Source organism: Lissotriton vulgaris, chromosome 9 (assembly GCF_964263255.1).
Source record: "Lissotriton vulgaris chromosome 9, aLisVul1.2, whole genome shotgun sequence".
In the NCBI taxonomy this organism is placed as follows: Eukaryota; Metazoa; Chordata; class Amphibia; order Caudata; family Salamandridae; genus Lissotriton; species Lissotriton vulgaris.
This window is the reverse complement of record NC_141697.1, coordinates 841,426,866-841,442,783: the sequence shown is the minus strand read 5'-3', so window position 1 is coordinate 841,442,783 and position 15,918 is coordinate 841,426,866. Positions and strand designations below refer to the sequence as shown.

The 15,918-nt window shown below is 48.6% G+C and overlaps 1 protein-coding gene across 1 annotated transcript in view; it reads left to right on the top strand.

The window, feature by feature from the left end:
• The window catches only part of ATG2A (autophagy related 2A), a 2,120,972-nt gene that overhangs the window by 1,061,658 nt on the left and 1,043,396 nt on the right, over positions 1–15,918 (top strand). Inside the window, exon 17 of the mRNA XM_086939522.1 lies at positions 9,708–9,870. Within this exon, the coding sequence (XP_086795648.1) occupies positions 9,708–9,870 (163 nt within the window). The remainder of the gene's footprint in view (positions 1–9,707; positions 9,871–15,918) is intronic.

The following is a 15,918-nucleotide window of genomic DNA, read 5'->3' as shown; positions in this document are numbered from 1 at the left end:
GCCATGGAAGGGGCGTCCCCACACGTGCCGCCAGCCACTTGCCGCAAACTGTCGTCCAGCGCGGCGGCGGCCGTGGAAACCGCCGTGGAGGCGGTCGGGGGAACAAGCGGAGTCAGTCCACACCTGCCCCCGCGGCATCCACCTCTAAACCCTACTAGTCCGTGCTTTTCGGCCCATGTGACGCCAGTGGGAGGCAGGGTTCGCCATCACCACTCTCACTGGCGCACAGTCACTTCGGACAGGTGGGTGCTGCAGATAGTCCGAAGGGGCTACTCCCTCCCCTTCAAGACGACCCCTCAAGCCATGCCACCGCAACACCACCGCGTATCGGGGGATCACTTGTGGCTCCTGCAGGAGGAAGTTTCGGCCCTCTTGGCCAAGGGGGCCATCGAGCGTGTTCCTGGGCCAGAAATAGGGCGTGGTTGCTACTCCCACTACTTCCTGGTACCCAAGAAGGGCAAAGGGGGCCTACACCCTATCTTGGATCTGAGGAACATCAACGGCTTCCTCAGGAAGGAGAAGTTCAAAATGCTGACACTGGCTCTGGTCTTGGCTGCCCTAGACCCAGGAGACTGGATGGTAGCGTTGAACTTGCAGGACGCATATTTCCACATCCCCGTCCTGCCAGCCCACCGGCGTTACCTGCGGTTCACGGTAGGCCTCGAGCACTTTCAGTTTACCGTGCTCCCCTTCGGCCTTACCAGCGCCCCACGGGTGTTCACGAAAGTGATGGCGGTGGTCGCAGCTCATCTGCGCAGGTTAGGGGTCTCAGTCTTCCCCTACCTAGACGACTGGTTGTTGAAGGCGGGCTCGCCCCAGACAGTCGTCAGCCACCTCCAGACTACGGCGGATCTCCTGCACCAGCTGGGATTTTCCATCAATGTGCCGAAGTCACACCTGTGCCCCTCTCAGAAGCTCCTTTTCATCGGAGCGATTCTCGACTCGGCACAGTTTCGGGTTTACCCGCCCGAACAGCGGGTTCGGGATATACGGGCTCTGATTCCGATCTTCGGGCTGTTATCCCGGATTTCGGTCAGGTTGACGCTGCGGCTTCTGGGGCTGATGGCCTCTTGCATCCTTCTGGTGCATCACGCACGGTGGCGGATGCGGGCTCTGCAGTGGGACCTGAAGTTTCAGTGGGCCCAGCACCGGGGCAACCTGTCCGACCATGTCCTGATCTCGGAGGGCACTGCGAGACAGCTGCAGTGGTGGCTCACGGACCGCGATTGGGTCAACGGCAGATCCCTCTCCCTTCCCCAACCGGAGCACGTAGTTGTGACGGACGCGTCCCTCCAGGGCTGGGGAGGCTACTTGGGAGAGGCGGAGATCAGAGGACTCTGGTCTCCGGCGGAGTCCCGGCTCCATATCAATCTGTTGGAGCTGCGGGCGATTCGTCTGGCACTGAAAGCATTCCTCCTGTCTGTCCGAGGGAGTGCAGGGCAGGTGTTCACGGACAACACCACCGCCATGTGGTACTGCAACAAACAGGGCGGAGTGGGGTCGTGGACCCTTTGCCAGGAGGCTCTGGGCCTCTGGCAATGGCTGGAACATCAGGGTGTGACTCTGGTGGTTCAACACCTGGCAGGTTCTCTGAACGCCAGGGCGGACGAACTCAACTGTCGGTGCTCGATGGATCACGAATGGCGTCTGAACTCGGACGTGGCTCAAGGCCTCTTTCTGCGATGGGGAGAACCTTGGTTAGATCTATTCGCCACCGAAGAGAACGCGCAATGTCATCAGTTCTGCGCGTTGGAATTTCCGAGGCAGCACTCGCTCGGAGACGCTTTTCGTCGCGAGTGGAGTTGCGGTCTGTTGTACGCCTTTCCGCCTATACCACTTCTGCCCAGAGTGCTGAAGAAGATCAAGCGCGACCGGGCACAAGTCATCCTTGTGGCTCCGGACTGGGCACGAAGGTACTGGTATCCCGCGCTACTCAGTATGTCAGTCGATCCCCCGATTAGTCTGCCTCTTCAGGAGGACCTTCTGTCGCAGCAGCAGGGGACGGTCCTCCACCCGAACCTGTCCAGTCTCCACCTCCATGCTTGGAGATTGAGCGGCGACAGTTGAGGCCATTTGACTTGCCTCCTGAAGTTTGCACCATCATTCTGGCAGCCATGCGTCCCTCCACAAAGTCTGTATACGCCTGCAGGTGGAACAGATTTGTGGCATGGTGCACAGCAAAGGCTGTGGATCCCCTCAATGCCCCTCTTTCTGAGGTTCTCCTCTTTCTTCTCTCTCTTGCCCAGCAGGGCTCTGCTCTGGGCACTATCAAGGGCTATCTTTCGGCTCTTTCAGCCTTTCTGAGGCTGCCCGACCAACCTTCTTTGTTCAAGTCCCCTATCGTTGACCGATTCCTGAAGGGCATCACTCACACGTTCCCTCCTGTTCCCTTTGTGATGCCTCAGTGGGACTTGAACCTGGTTCTTACTTTTCTGATGTGCGCTCCCTTTGAGCCACTTCACAACTGTCCTCTTCGCCTTCTTTCTTTGAAGACTGCCTTCCTGGTAGCTATCTCCTCTGCCAGGAGAGTGAGTGAGCTCCAGGCTCTATCTTGTAAGCCTCCTTTCCTTTCAGTCCATCCGGACAAGGTTGTGTTAAGGACAAGGCCCTCCTTCTTGCCTAAAGTAGTCACGGCCTTCCACATTGGGCAATCCATCACTTTGCCCACCTTCTTTCCGCCTCCGCACCCCAAGAGAAAGGAGGAGAGGCTCCACCGTCTGGACCCAAAACGTGCGCACTCATTTTACCTGAATCGCACACAACAGTTCCGGGTGGATGATCAACTCTTTGTTGGGTACGCGGGCGCTAAGAAAGGGAAAGCGGTGCACAAGCGGACCATCTCCCGGTGGATTATCTTGTGCATCCAGGCGTGTTACTCCTTGGCTAAGAAGGAACCCCCTATTGGGCTGAGGGCTCATTCCACTCGAGCCACAGCCACTACAACTGCCTTGGGCCGAGGTGTGCCCTTGCAGGACATTTACTAGGCGACTACGTGGGCCTCGCTGCACACGTTTGCAAGACACTATTGCCTGGACAGTCAAGTCCGGAGGGACGGCTACTTTGGCCGTTCCGTCCTCCAGGACTTTCTGGTGTGATTATTGGTTCGCAGACCCACCACCACGGGGATGGTATTGCTGGGGTATCTATTCTAAGGTAAGGAATCTATCACTAACGTGTATCTTTCAGATGCACAAGTTACTACTTGTGTAACAATATATCTGTAAGAGACATTAGTTAGTGATAGATTCCTTACCGACCCACCCATCCTCCCCGTTCTGCGAACCGATATCTAGAGTTAAGGTCATCCCCTTTCAGGGCCCTAGTTTCTGGGCACCAGTGTTGGTTTTTGTTATGGCTCTGCGCTTCTGGCGCGGAAAAGCTGTGGCTAAGAACTGACGTCAGCACGCGGAGGCGGCGTCTAAGTACTCCGACAACGTCATCACGGCGCCCACGACGCCGGCGACGGACGCGGAGCCGCAGACGACGCCTACCGACGCGCAAGGGTACTGCTACGCAAAACTTTCCGGATCTGACGCCTGGGGATATTCTAAGGTAAGGAATCTATCACTAACTAATGTCTCTTACAGATATATCGTTACACAAGTAGTAACTTGTGCGTATATGTGAATCCTATCGACCAATTTCACTCTTGAACTGTGAACATAACATCTATACACAGATTATTACCAAACGACTAGACAAAGTAATAGGACCTCTTATCCATCCCGATCAAAAAGGATTTATGAAGGGGAGACAGCTTAGTGAGTTAACTTATGACCTGATTGGTGCTATAGATATGGCCCAAAGATACAAGTCTTCCTTGGAGGTAATGACATTCGACGCCGCTAAGGCATTTGACCGAGTCAATTGGGCATTCCTATTCAAAGTAATACAGTCCTTCGATCTGGGGGAAAAATGCTTGCCCGCAATCAAGGCCATTTATAAGAATCCCTCAGCTAGAACCTTGGTTAATGGGAAGCTAACCAGAGCAATACAGATCGGTAGAGGGACCAGACAGGGCTGCCCCCTCTCACCATTACTTTTTAATATGTGTTTTGAACCTTTGGCCTGCAAATTAAGACCCTCTCAGAAAATCATTCCTTTTAATTGTAAAGGATGAGAGAAAAAAATTGGTCTATACACAGACGATCTAATTGTCTTTACAGGAGATTTGGAAAAGTCTTATTCTGAAAACTGGTTAGAAATAGAAAGCTTTGGAAAGGTCTCAGGATATCTCCTCACAACTACATTCTTGGGGGGCTCTGTGTCTCTCATTTCTTGGTAAATCCAACTTAATAAAAATGTCACTTTTACCAAAATACACCTTCCTGTTTAATAATATCCCACTGGAGTTTCCAAAACTCTGGTTCAGGAAAGTTCAGGGACTTTTCTCAAGTTTTATGTGGGGGAACAAATGTCCGCAGATTGCTCACAAGAAATTTAGTAAAAGAAAAGAATTCGGAGGAATCGCAAGCCCGGACTTATATTTGTATATGTGTGCATTTCAATTGAAGAATTTTCGTCAATTGATGTTGGAGGACTCTAAATTCTCTCCCCTATTTAAAGCCCTCTCTAGAGACAGTACTCAACAAGCTGGGTGCTATCTTCTAAAATGGGGTCACCCCAAATGTAAAAAAAAATAAAGTTAAAGATTTTGATATCAGCAGCAAAGCTCTGGTCCCAAGTGAGCCGAATTTTCAAAATCCCATACTATAATGACATTACCCCAGTTTAGGACTCCCCCGGGCTGCCACTATGTATGACAGATGCTTTGGCGACCCCCCTGAGAAGATGCAGGATTAATACTTGGGGACAACTCATAATTGATGCAGAACTTATCTCATGGCCACATTTAGTTGCTATCACCGTAAATCAAGTCTCAAAGTTTATATATTACCAGTTGTTGAGCTGGACAAGAGCAATAGAAAAGGAACTAAAAGTGAACTCGAAGCTGGCATTTAAGGTCTGTTCACATGGTAACAAAAAAAAAAGAGTGGTACTGGTTACTTACTCAGAGAGGAGAAGAGGGACAGGCCTCGTTTATGGAAATATGATAGAAGGACCTGCCAGATGAAGACCTGGAAAAAATTGGGCAAGTATCTATGTCTCTCCTTTGGTGAAGTGTAAATGCTGCTTCTTTAAAAAAATAAAAAACCTTTTTACAGTTCACAAGGCCTATTGGACTCCCCAAAAGCTATCGAAAATGGGTAACAGAGTGACCAAGTGATGCCCTAAATGTGGAGAAGAAAAAGCTAATGGGATTCATATGTTCTGCAGCTGTCCTGCTATAGCTCTATATTGGAATAAATTGGGTAAGACCATTTCTGATGTTATGGGGCTGGAAATTAAATTAACTTTAACTGTAATTTTTGGGGTGTTCCCGAGTGAAGTAGATGAACGAGCAGTTACAAAAAATCATAAAGCATTACTATTTATCTTGATCTTATTAGCGCATAGGGAGCTCTGCATTAAATGGATATTATCATGCTCTCCTACGGCAGGAGAATGGATTCATTCCATTCAGAGGGATAGCCATGTTGGATCAAGCTAGTAATTGTTTGAAAAAGACTAAATTCTGGGAAACTTGGGAGACTTGGGTCGAGACATATATAGATACACCTACTTGAGTAATGGTTTGCTGATTTTGTTTTCTTTACTTTTGTTTTTTCTTTTCTTTTCCTTCTTTTTTGCAATGTTTACTATGTTCTGGTTTTATATACATGCAGCCCGATTCATCAAGCGAAATTGCGCTCGCAAAGGGCCAGATTCTGAGAATCTGGCCCTTTGCGAGTGCAATTTTTGCATTTGGGATTCATCATCCCAAATGCAAAAATCGCTATTAGCGAAATCGCATATTTGCGAGGAATTGGATTTGAGGAATCTCTAATAGAGATTCCTTAAATGCAATTCATCAACCAATTTGAAATTGCGAATTCGCAATATTTGGTCTCAATTTACCACGAAGTCTGACTTCGTGGTAAATTGCGAAAAAAGAGTAAAAAGCACTTCAGTGCATTTTTTTCTTTTACATGTGACACACACGTCCTTTGGACAAGTGTGTGCGCAGCACCTGTTTAAATTTGCATTTAAGGGGTGCTACAGGGTGTCCTTTGGACAATGCGCACCCTTTAAATCTCTATCTTATTTGCGATTAGCAAATTGCTAATCGCAAATAAGGAATACTCCCCATTCATTCCTATGGGCCAAAAGGCCCATAGGAATGAATGGGGAGTTATTCCTTATTTGCGATTAGCAATTTGCTAATCGCAAATAAGGAATGTGTAGGAATCGCATTTTATTTTGCGATTCCTACATGAATCCTGTTTTGCGAGTCTGTAATAGCGATTCCTTATGAATCGCTATTAAAGACTTGCAAAACGGGTCTTTGATGAATCTGGCTGATGATTTCCAAGTCCTATGATTAAATAATATGCAACAGACAATTTCCAGGGGACTGGTCTTGCTACCCTTCGAGGTAAGGGGTTATACTGGCCGCTAAACATTCAAGACTAAGGTAGAAACCTAGACAAGTAGACGAAGGTGCAGTTCTGGAGATACAAGGTATCCTTTCTCCCCTGCGGGGGTATAACCAGACCGGTAATTTAAAAATGTATCCTTCATACACTTGGAAGGGTTAGAGATACCAAATCTTTAATTACTGAGCATATTATATTTAAATGAGGACAAAAAAGAACACCAACAAAGATAAAAGAAAAAGGTGCAGATAATCAATTTGTAAACTCATATCTACACCATTACAAATTCTAAAAGCAGTGCTGTAAGCCACTGCAAATACAAAATAAAACACATTGTGAAACTTTCTCCTCACATCTGCAAGAAAACAAACAGGACAGGCACCCCCAAAAAGGCCTGCTTGACGAACAAGTACATTACCAATTACACAATGGCATCAGAGGGAAAAAACATAGCTCACAATATTTCAGCACTACTGTGGCTCAATCTGAACCAAACAAAGATCATAACCTCAACCAAAGAAAAAGCATTTGCATCACAGCTAACTAGAGAATGGGTAGAGACAAATAACTAACTCTCAGAACTGAAATCCAGTTGAAATTGTACCAGTAGAGTGTAGGGATACCAAACACCACTCCCACTTTTTGAAAAACAGTGCAGCTCTGATTGGCTAAGTTACCCATTTCCAGCCTCCAGACTTTGTCCTTAGTCAAAGGTGCCTCACCTATTCTGCATTGCTCCCATTATACTCTGGTAATTGTAGTCCTGAGCTTCCAGTAAAATGGCCAATCTGCCCTAAGGGGTGGATGGAAAGGAGAGCAAACATTTGGTGGCATTATAAGGGAAGAGGCCTTGCCCGAAGGACTCCTAGCCCAGCAGCTAACAGTCCCTTATGGTTAGTGTTGGTTTCCTGCTGTCGCTGCCCCATCACCGATCCCACAGAAGGAATGCACAGAGGATAGACACTGGGTGGAAATAAGGAGAAGCTCTCCCTCACTCCTGGTGTGCTTCTACTCTCAACCTTCCCCCGGAGAGTGGAGCTACCTGATTTGGTCTTGCCGGAAGAGAACTGGCTTTCAGTGCGTCCTCTAGAAATTTCATGGCGTTGGTGCGCCTTGTTTGCACAGACATCCTGATCTGGTTGAGGGATGAGTGTGCATCTGGCGGTGGTGCAGGAGGGTAGTGCCCCCCCATGGGTGGGTGCTTAGGCTTGCTGGACAGGTCCTTAGTTCCTCTGAGGTGGTCAGGACATGTCCAGCGCATTCATAGCAGAAAAATAGTTAATGTACAGAAAGTATGCTCAAACAACCTTTTCTATACAGCCACGACAGTGAGTACCCTTAACAAACCTAGACTATTGTAACTCCTTACCAGTAACTCACCACTAATTTTCTTTTGCAGGCTTGCTAAAGTTCTACATTTTGCTACACAAACTCTCTTTAATCTCCCTAGATCCACTCCTACCTCACAGTAGCACTTCCAAGCCAGCTGGTTTTGGAGAAAAGTACAGCTCTATGTTTGCTGCTGATCTTGGTTTACAAAGCACTAATAGAATCTCCCCAAGCTTTGTTGCTATAATCCAGAGGTATTATGTTCCAGCTTGCTACATCCTCTCATCCATCAAAGTCTCCTAGCTAAAACTGGACTCCCATGTGCCTTTTTGAGGTTGCATACTTTTCAATTGCTAGAGCTACTCTAGTGGGAAGAGGACATTCTCTTAATCCCTCTGTTGGCACCATTCACAACTGCTTGCAACACCTTATTGTGCAAGAATCCTCTTAACTGGTTCTCTGTACAAACCTGTTTCTGTAAATATGTAAATAGGATAAAACCTATGTACTCAAACCATTGCAACTGCTTGGGCCGTATTCCAGCACACTGTTCTTTTCCCTGCCATTCCACCTGAGTTTGGACCCAGCCATATGCACACCAATCATTACATTGCTCTCGTAAGATCAGTCTAGCCCAGCCCATACTGTCAGGCCAGGTCCTCACTAAACTGAAGCACAAGCAACCTAAGACCAGTTTCGCACTAATTGGGGCTCTTCAGTCATTTGTTGCTTGGTTCCAGTGGCACAGTGAGCAAGGAATTGAAGTCTGGGCATACCTATGGCTACTTAGGGCATTACAATAAACATAAAAGGTTATGGGAGGAATGGTTGCAATTAGTCTAACCACTGGCAATCATTTGGGGTAGCATTCCAACCCATAATTCTTTTGCCCACCATGCCAGCGCAGTTTGTACATAGCCATATGCCCATTAGTCATGACCCTGCTCCAGTAGGAACAGTACAGCACAATCTGCCAAGGAGGGTCCTCCCTGAACCCGAACACAAGCAACCCCAGACCTGTTTTGCCCTTATTTACGGACCTGCATTTAGATGGAGTTTGGTTCCAGTGTCACCTTTCTGGGAATGTGTTCCCTTCTGAAGGGTGTCTCACCTTGCAGTTTAGGGAGGACTGTTTCCATGAGAAGCAGGGTCAGTACTAATTTGCATAAGGCAGACATTTGTCTAGAGTGGCACACTAAGTGAAACACTATGGGTTGGAGTGCGCCAGGGTGAAGCATTACTCCCATTACCTTTTGTATGACTGCTGTAATGCTCTAAGTGGCCAAGGCATGCCAAAACATTGGCTTCTTTCTCTCTGTGCCATAGGATCCAGGCTATACCTACTTGACGAGGCCTACCATGACAGAAAGCGGTCTGAGGTTGCTTGTGTTCCCTTCTTGTCTTGTCTGGCAGTTTAAAATGAGCTGTTCCCATAAACAGCAGGGTCAGTGGTCGTTCGCATTAGGCGGGCCTTTGCCTAGAGATGCACAGTGGGTGCCAAAACGATAGATCAGAATGCTAACACAAGTCACTGCTAGCAATTCGACTATTTGTAAGTATTCCTCCTTTCACCTTTTGTGTGATTAAATGTGTGTAATGTCAGAATAAATGTATGTTATGTCATGTATTGTTCAGCATTCTGTGACCATTGTAGAACAGCTCAATTTCTATGTATCAACAAAAAGTGAGTTTGCTCTGCAAGTTTTGTTGAAATGCTTCAAGTTGTGGGAATGAATGGAGTAGCCTACCTCAGTAAAAACAATGACACCCATTTGCATAAAACCTATTACGGTTATGTTTGGGGTATTTCACACCTCAAAATGCATGCTTGTTGAAAATAAAGCATTCAGCTGTTTTTTATTTTTATTTTATTTCATGCCCTCTTCTTTTGATTTTCTCTAGGATTTCTGTTATCATGAGACAGCCATTTATCAACTCCCAGTTGGATCTGCTACTGGGGAAGACTGATGAGATTAACCTTTCCAGTTTGGAGAGCCCATGTGAACTGAAGCAACCAGAACCCTCACCATTCTCCTCCAAGAGAACCATGTATGAGACCGAAGAGGTAGGTTCTCTTTGGCTACCAAGACTGGGCCTTTGATGAGACTAAAGGAAGTTATTTCACTTCAGGCACCAAACATGTGCTTTCTGTCATGTAGGAGAGAAGTTTGTATGCCAAGACTCGAGGCATTCTGTGAAACAGAAAATGTAAGTTCACCTTTACAGGACAGAAGTGCTGATGTTGTTGAACTGAATAGGAGGGTTCACTTTCAGGTACTGAGGGGAGAGCCTAAGCTCACCATCGGATATCAAGTCCTGGGTGTTGTTTGGGTTAAAACTTTGGTTCATAATCCGATATCAAGATGCAAAGCCATAAAAAGAGATGGGTTCCCATTTATTTCTGAAATATAAGGTTCACAATATATACTGAATATTGTACAGAACTCAAGACATTGGTTTATCTTCAAATGCTGAAGCTCCAGATTCACCTTCAGACAGCAACACTATAGGTACTTCACAGAAAAGAGTCACCATTAAATAATAAGACTCTGTTATCGAAACATTTATGTTCCAGGCATTTGAGCTGTAGAGCATATGTTATGCATAGATCGCCATCTAGTTTTGGGTCCGGATGGTTGCACTTTGTTTTTCTTCGAAGAAGTCTTTCCAGTCACGAGGTAGGTGACTCCTCTTTTCGGTGATAGTGCGCATGGGCATTGACTCCACTGTTAGATTGTTTTTTTCTGCCATTGGGTTCGGATGTTATTTGCTGTGCTCCAGTTCGACACTGTTCCTTTGGATTCCCTCGGTGCGCAAGATACTCTACCTCAATGGTATTGTTTCTGATCACATATTCCATTCTTCCTGTGTCGTGTTTACTGATAAAAAACCCTCTTTCGATGGGAGAGCTCGTGGTAGGCCATCGGCCCTACCCGTGTTGGTTCGACTCGCAGTCGAGGGAACTAACTCCATTTAAATTCTGCCCTCGGTGCCAACCGAAGTACCTGCGCACCGACTCACATGAAGTGTGTAACCGGTGCTTGTCCCATGAGCACATTGAACAAGACTGCAACGCATGCAGGGCTTTCCGCTCCAAGAAGACGATTCACAACAGTCGGGCTCAACGTCGCGTCATGCAGAACCTGCACACAGACTCTATTCAGGACCTCTTCGGACCTGAATCAGAGGAAGAAGCTGGTGTTGCTATTAGGGCCCAGGAGAAACAGGAGTACGGCTCTGACCAGGATGAATACATCCCACATGGACAGTGTACTGTAAGTACAGAACCTCCCTCACCCCGAAATCAGCCAAAAAAGAAGGCTCCGCACCAACCTGCACCCTTGGGCTCCGGTTGGTACTGAGACCACGCTTCTGACACCCCGCCTTCTGGCTTGGCACCAAAGCCTACAAAAAAGCCTCATGCCATATCTGGCAACCGAGCCGAAAACCTTGGGATCGAAGTCTAAGTCCAGCTCTGACCCACAACACTCTGCACTGAAACACAATTTGGATCCGAAAACACCAACCCTGAAGCCATCCGCACCAAAATCTTCAGCATCGAAACAGCCTGATGCACCAAAGTTACCAAACAAGCACCTTTGCGGCGATCCACTCGATAAACTGGACCCGAAACAGAAAGTGTTGTACATTCATCCCACTACGACGAGGTGCTAGGTCTCCTCCCCCAGGATGAGTAGGGGGAAGCTTCAAGGGCTTGCCGCCTCTGTGAGCTTCTCCTGACCCTTTTCGGAACCCAGCAACTGGCCCTCACCAGCCCTGACTCCCCCACTCTGGCGGGAAAAAGTTTGTCAGGAAAGGGGGTGTGCCAGCCTGTGCCAACCCCACCCCTCAGGTGGGGAAGACGAGGTGAAGCACGACCCCGGGCGCCGGCCATCTTGAAGATGGGGAGCCCTGCCCAATCACAGCTAGGCTCCTGCCCCCCTCCCACAGGAGAGGAGCAGGCTAGGGAGTGTACCCACCCCAGGACAGGGACCTATTGGTCCCTGCCCTTGCCCTACCTGTAACGCCCCTAAATTCAGTATTTAGGGGCTCCCTAAACCTTCCTTTCTCAGATCCCAATAAGAAAAGAAGAAAGAAGATCAAAAAGAAGAAGACGACCCGCCGTGCAGCTGCTAACAACAGGACGACAACAACTGACTTTGCCCCAGCCCTATCCGCCTGTCGATCCTGGAACCTGCTCCTGCCTGAACCCCGGCGACTCCAGCGGACAGCAACCTTGGGAAACCCAGAGGACCTGCCTGCCTTGACCCTCGTGAAGATTGGGACTCCCATCAGCAGAGGCTCTTCTGCAACAACCCCCCTGGTGCCATCCAGGAAGCTCTGGACCAGCCCACTCTGTACCCGCCGAGCCCGGCCCGGGCCCAAGCGATCCAAGACCACTAGGACGTCCCCTCCTGTTGACTGGGACCCGAAGTCCAGGGCCCAAAGACCCTCCTCGACGAACCAGATATCGCCTGCAGACTCAGAACCAGGGGCCCCTCCATCCGCGACCAGCTAAGAGTAAGCTTCCCGACACCTAAAGACACCCCTGCACCCGGTGCCTTACAGCCCCCTGTGCCTCCCTTCGGGGTACCTACCTGTACTCCAAGATCCCAACTTACCTCTCGAAGTGGTGGTCGCCCCTGAAGAGTCTCCGTCCCAGAGCCTGCAGCCTTTGTTCGTTTGTTACCTTTCCCATTGAATAACATTAATCGCCCGTCGGCTCAAAAGCACCCTGCACCCAGCCGCCCAAGTGCCGCTGGCGTGCCACCTTTGCCCTATCCTACTTCCCCCCCTTGCCCTGAGCAAGTGACCAGAAGCCCAGCTCCCACAGCCGCGTGGCCTGCTGGCCAGCAGCCACCATCCGGAGGTCCCCTCCCCCTCATTGGATAACATTGGGCCTAACTACCTCTGCACCCGGCCGCCCCTGTGCCGCTGAGGGTGAACCAACTGTACCTACCTGACCCTGGGGGACCCCTGAGCCCATGCCCAGAACCTTAACTTCACCAGCTGTGTACTCGCCTGGAAACCGGTAACAGACTTACCTGCCATTGGATAACATTGACTGGTTTGACTCGAAAAATCTTTTAAGTGTCTACTTTTGCAAACTTAAAGTATTCATATAAAATCAACCGAATTCCGAAATACTCACCTGTGAGCAGGAGAGAAGCCAGAATTGTACCTTGTAGCCCAATACTGAACCGCAAAAGTAATCCTTATCGGGGTTACTAGTAGCTTATATTTTCTCCATAGGAATCCATGGTCTGCTTTTCTATGAAATTTCTTCTAAGTGTCTACTTTTGAAAACTTGAAATATTCTTTGAAAATCATACAAAATACTGAAACGTAATTACTTACCTTTTTGAAGTTGAGACCCCAGTGCTGGACCTAGGAGCCCAGTACTGGATTACAAAAGTAATGAGATCGTACTTTACCTGCAACCTGAATTTTCCCCCATTGGATAACATTGCCAGATTTTCATTGAAAAGTTTCCAAGTGTGAACTTTTAAAACCGCTTTATATTCCTGAAAAATCAGTACCACTCTCTCTGGCGCACAGGTGCATCTCCAAAAGCTTGTCAGCTCAGTGGCTCAAGGGAGCCTTTTCAAACAGAAAGGGGATGGGAGCACACTGCCTCACCTCCGAGCACAGTTCGCCCCTTAGCATTGTGGTAAATGCAGTTCACAGTGATTGCTTACTTGATTTCTAGCTGTAGTTGTTCACCAAAGTTGGTGCAGGTTAGTGCTGTAAACCTCTAGACACTAGTGGCGGCTCCTCTTTCGGGGCGTTTGGGCGCCGCCCCCCTGCTTTCTCACCTTGCGAGAAGGCAGGAGCAAATGGGAGTTATTACCGTAATAACTACCATTTGTTTCTGCCTTCTCGCACGGCGAGAAAGGAGAAGTTCCTGGTTGGGGGTGGGCGGTCCTGCTCGAGGGCAGCTGGGAGTGGCTTGCCCACTGTGGGTCATACTCACTGTTTGGGCAGCCTGAGGCCGCCCAAACAGTCAGAATGAACCACAGTGGGCAAGCCACTCCCCCCTGCCCTCGAGCAACACCGCCCACTCTCCCTGTTCTGAGACAATGACCCATGTGGGGCAGCGGCCTCACCAATCAACGCATTGCAGCGTTGTGATTGGTGGATGGGAGGGAGGCTGCCTTCCTGATGACGTGCCCTGCAGCTTCAACACAGGAGTCTCTGGACTTAAGCGGGACGGTAAGTTTTAATTGTATATATTTTTTCCCTTAAATCCCTCCCACCTCCCCATCATACCCTCCGCAACCCCATTTCCCACCCAATCCCCCACCCCAGCCCCCCCCCCCCTCCCCTCACACGCCCGTAATGCCGGCCGCGACTGGTCAGGTGAAAGATTGTCCATGCTCTTCACGGGTATTGACCTGACAGATGCCCCCATCCCCAGCACGCTCCTCGTCCTTCCCAGGCGCCTGTAGATCTGCGGGCATCTCTACAGCGTCAGCGAGGTTTCTGCAGAATGCCCATCGCTGCCGTTCATTTTATTTCCTGGTCAGTGAACAGGAAGCAGAAAACCAGGCCATCATGGGATATGCTTAGATATCAATGGCTATGTGTAGACTGCTGCGCTCTTTTCTTGTTAACTGTAATGTTTAATGTTAAAGCCTTGTTGGCCCTGTTAAGATGTCTTGAGAAGTAAACACGGAGTTCATCTTTCCCTGCTTCGCGCACTATATTATTGTTGACAGAGAAAGGTCATAAAGGTTAAGATTCAGATGTTATTGACTGCAAATGGAATCACAAGGCAAAAATCAAATCAATGTACGATGCCCAGAGGAAAGAAAACTGAACTGATCGGATAGAACAAGTGGGGGAGTTTGAAAAGTAATTGAGGGGGGATAGCAGGAAAAAGTAGGGCTAATCTTGAAGTGAGTGTTGTGTGTGTGCTAGTTTAGTTTACTAGTGAGAAGAAAGTATGTAAACGAAAGAGACAGCGGGCCACCAGAAAACAGACCGTGAGAGCGGTGTCATTTGCTATTGGGGAAAGTGAGGCACCGAGGTAGGCAGGCGATTGAGTGTGATATGAGTTGAGAGAGCTTCATAAACTGAGTGAAAGGCCTGAGTAGGATGGGATTCAGAGAATGAGGTACTAAGTAGTACGTTTGTTTGAGCAGGGAAGATCGGAGAGAAGAAGCCGTGATTGGGTTCGCAGAAGGGTTTGGTCCCATTGACGTAGGGATGGATGCTCCTTCGTGCACTCGGCCCAGATTCCCAGTAGTGTTCTGTGAGTTTATTCTCCCCGCAGGACAGTCCACTTCCTGCCTCGGTGACCCCCAGTTTCTACTGTTTGTTTTGTGTTATCCACGCTCTCTACCATTCTGTGCCATGTGCGCCCTTCCGTTCATTCCCGCTGCTGGCAGCAATTGGAGCGGTAACTTTTGGGCGTGGTAGTCCACAACAAAATGTAAAAGTCGGTATTTTTTAAAAGGATGTGCATACGTGACATACTTTAAAGTTTGGGAGTCAATCATTTTGATACTGCAAACACCTTGGTGGGAGGCTCAGACGGGGTCCTGTCATCCGGGTGTTTGAAGTCGGCGCACAGAACTGAAGGCTGAGCCGGGGAAAGCATTTGCCCGAGCTCAAGTCTGGGCACGGGGGCGGTGGAGGGACTTGACAAGGAACTCGGTGCGGCCGCGTGTAGCGCAAATAAGTTGGCTGGCTAGTGCGGTGGGAGCACAGATACTTGAATCCACTGCCCAAATTACCCTGCTTCCTAGCGTGTTATTTATTCCCCGTGTGTGTGTGTGCACCATGTGCCCACAGACCGTCGCAGTAATGCCCGGTGTGTGCTTTCTGTGCCAACACATTTTCTAGTAGTGCGCTGTGTGTTTCTCGTGCCCGCAGGCTGTCTCAGCAGAATCCCTGCTATGCCTCTCAAGCGAGCTGCTTACCTTGTGCCGCCGGCTGCCTCTGTTATGCACTGTCAGTATTTCTTGTGCCCAAAGACTATCTGAGCAATAATACACGGTCTGTGCTACTTGTACCCCAGTTTCTGATAGATACATCTGGCAGAGGATTCCACAAGTGCCTGGTGATAAGGATGTTAAAAAACAGGATCAGGTTGCAAAAAAGACCATTT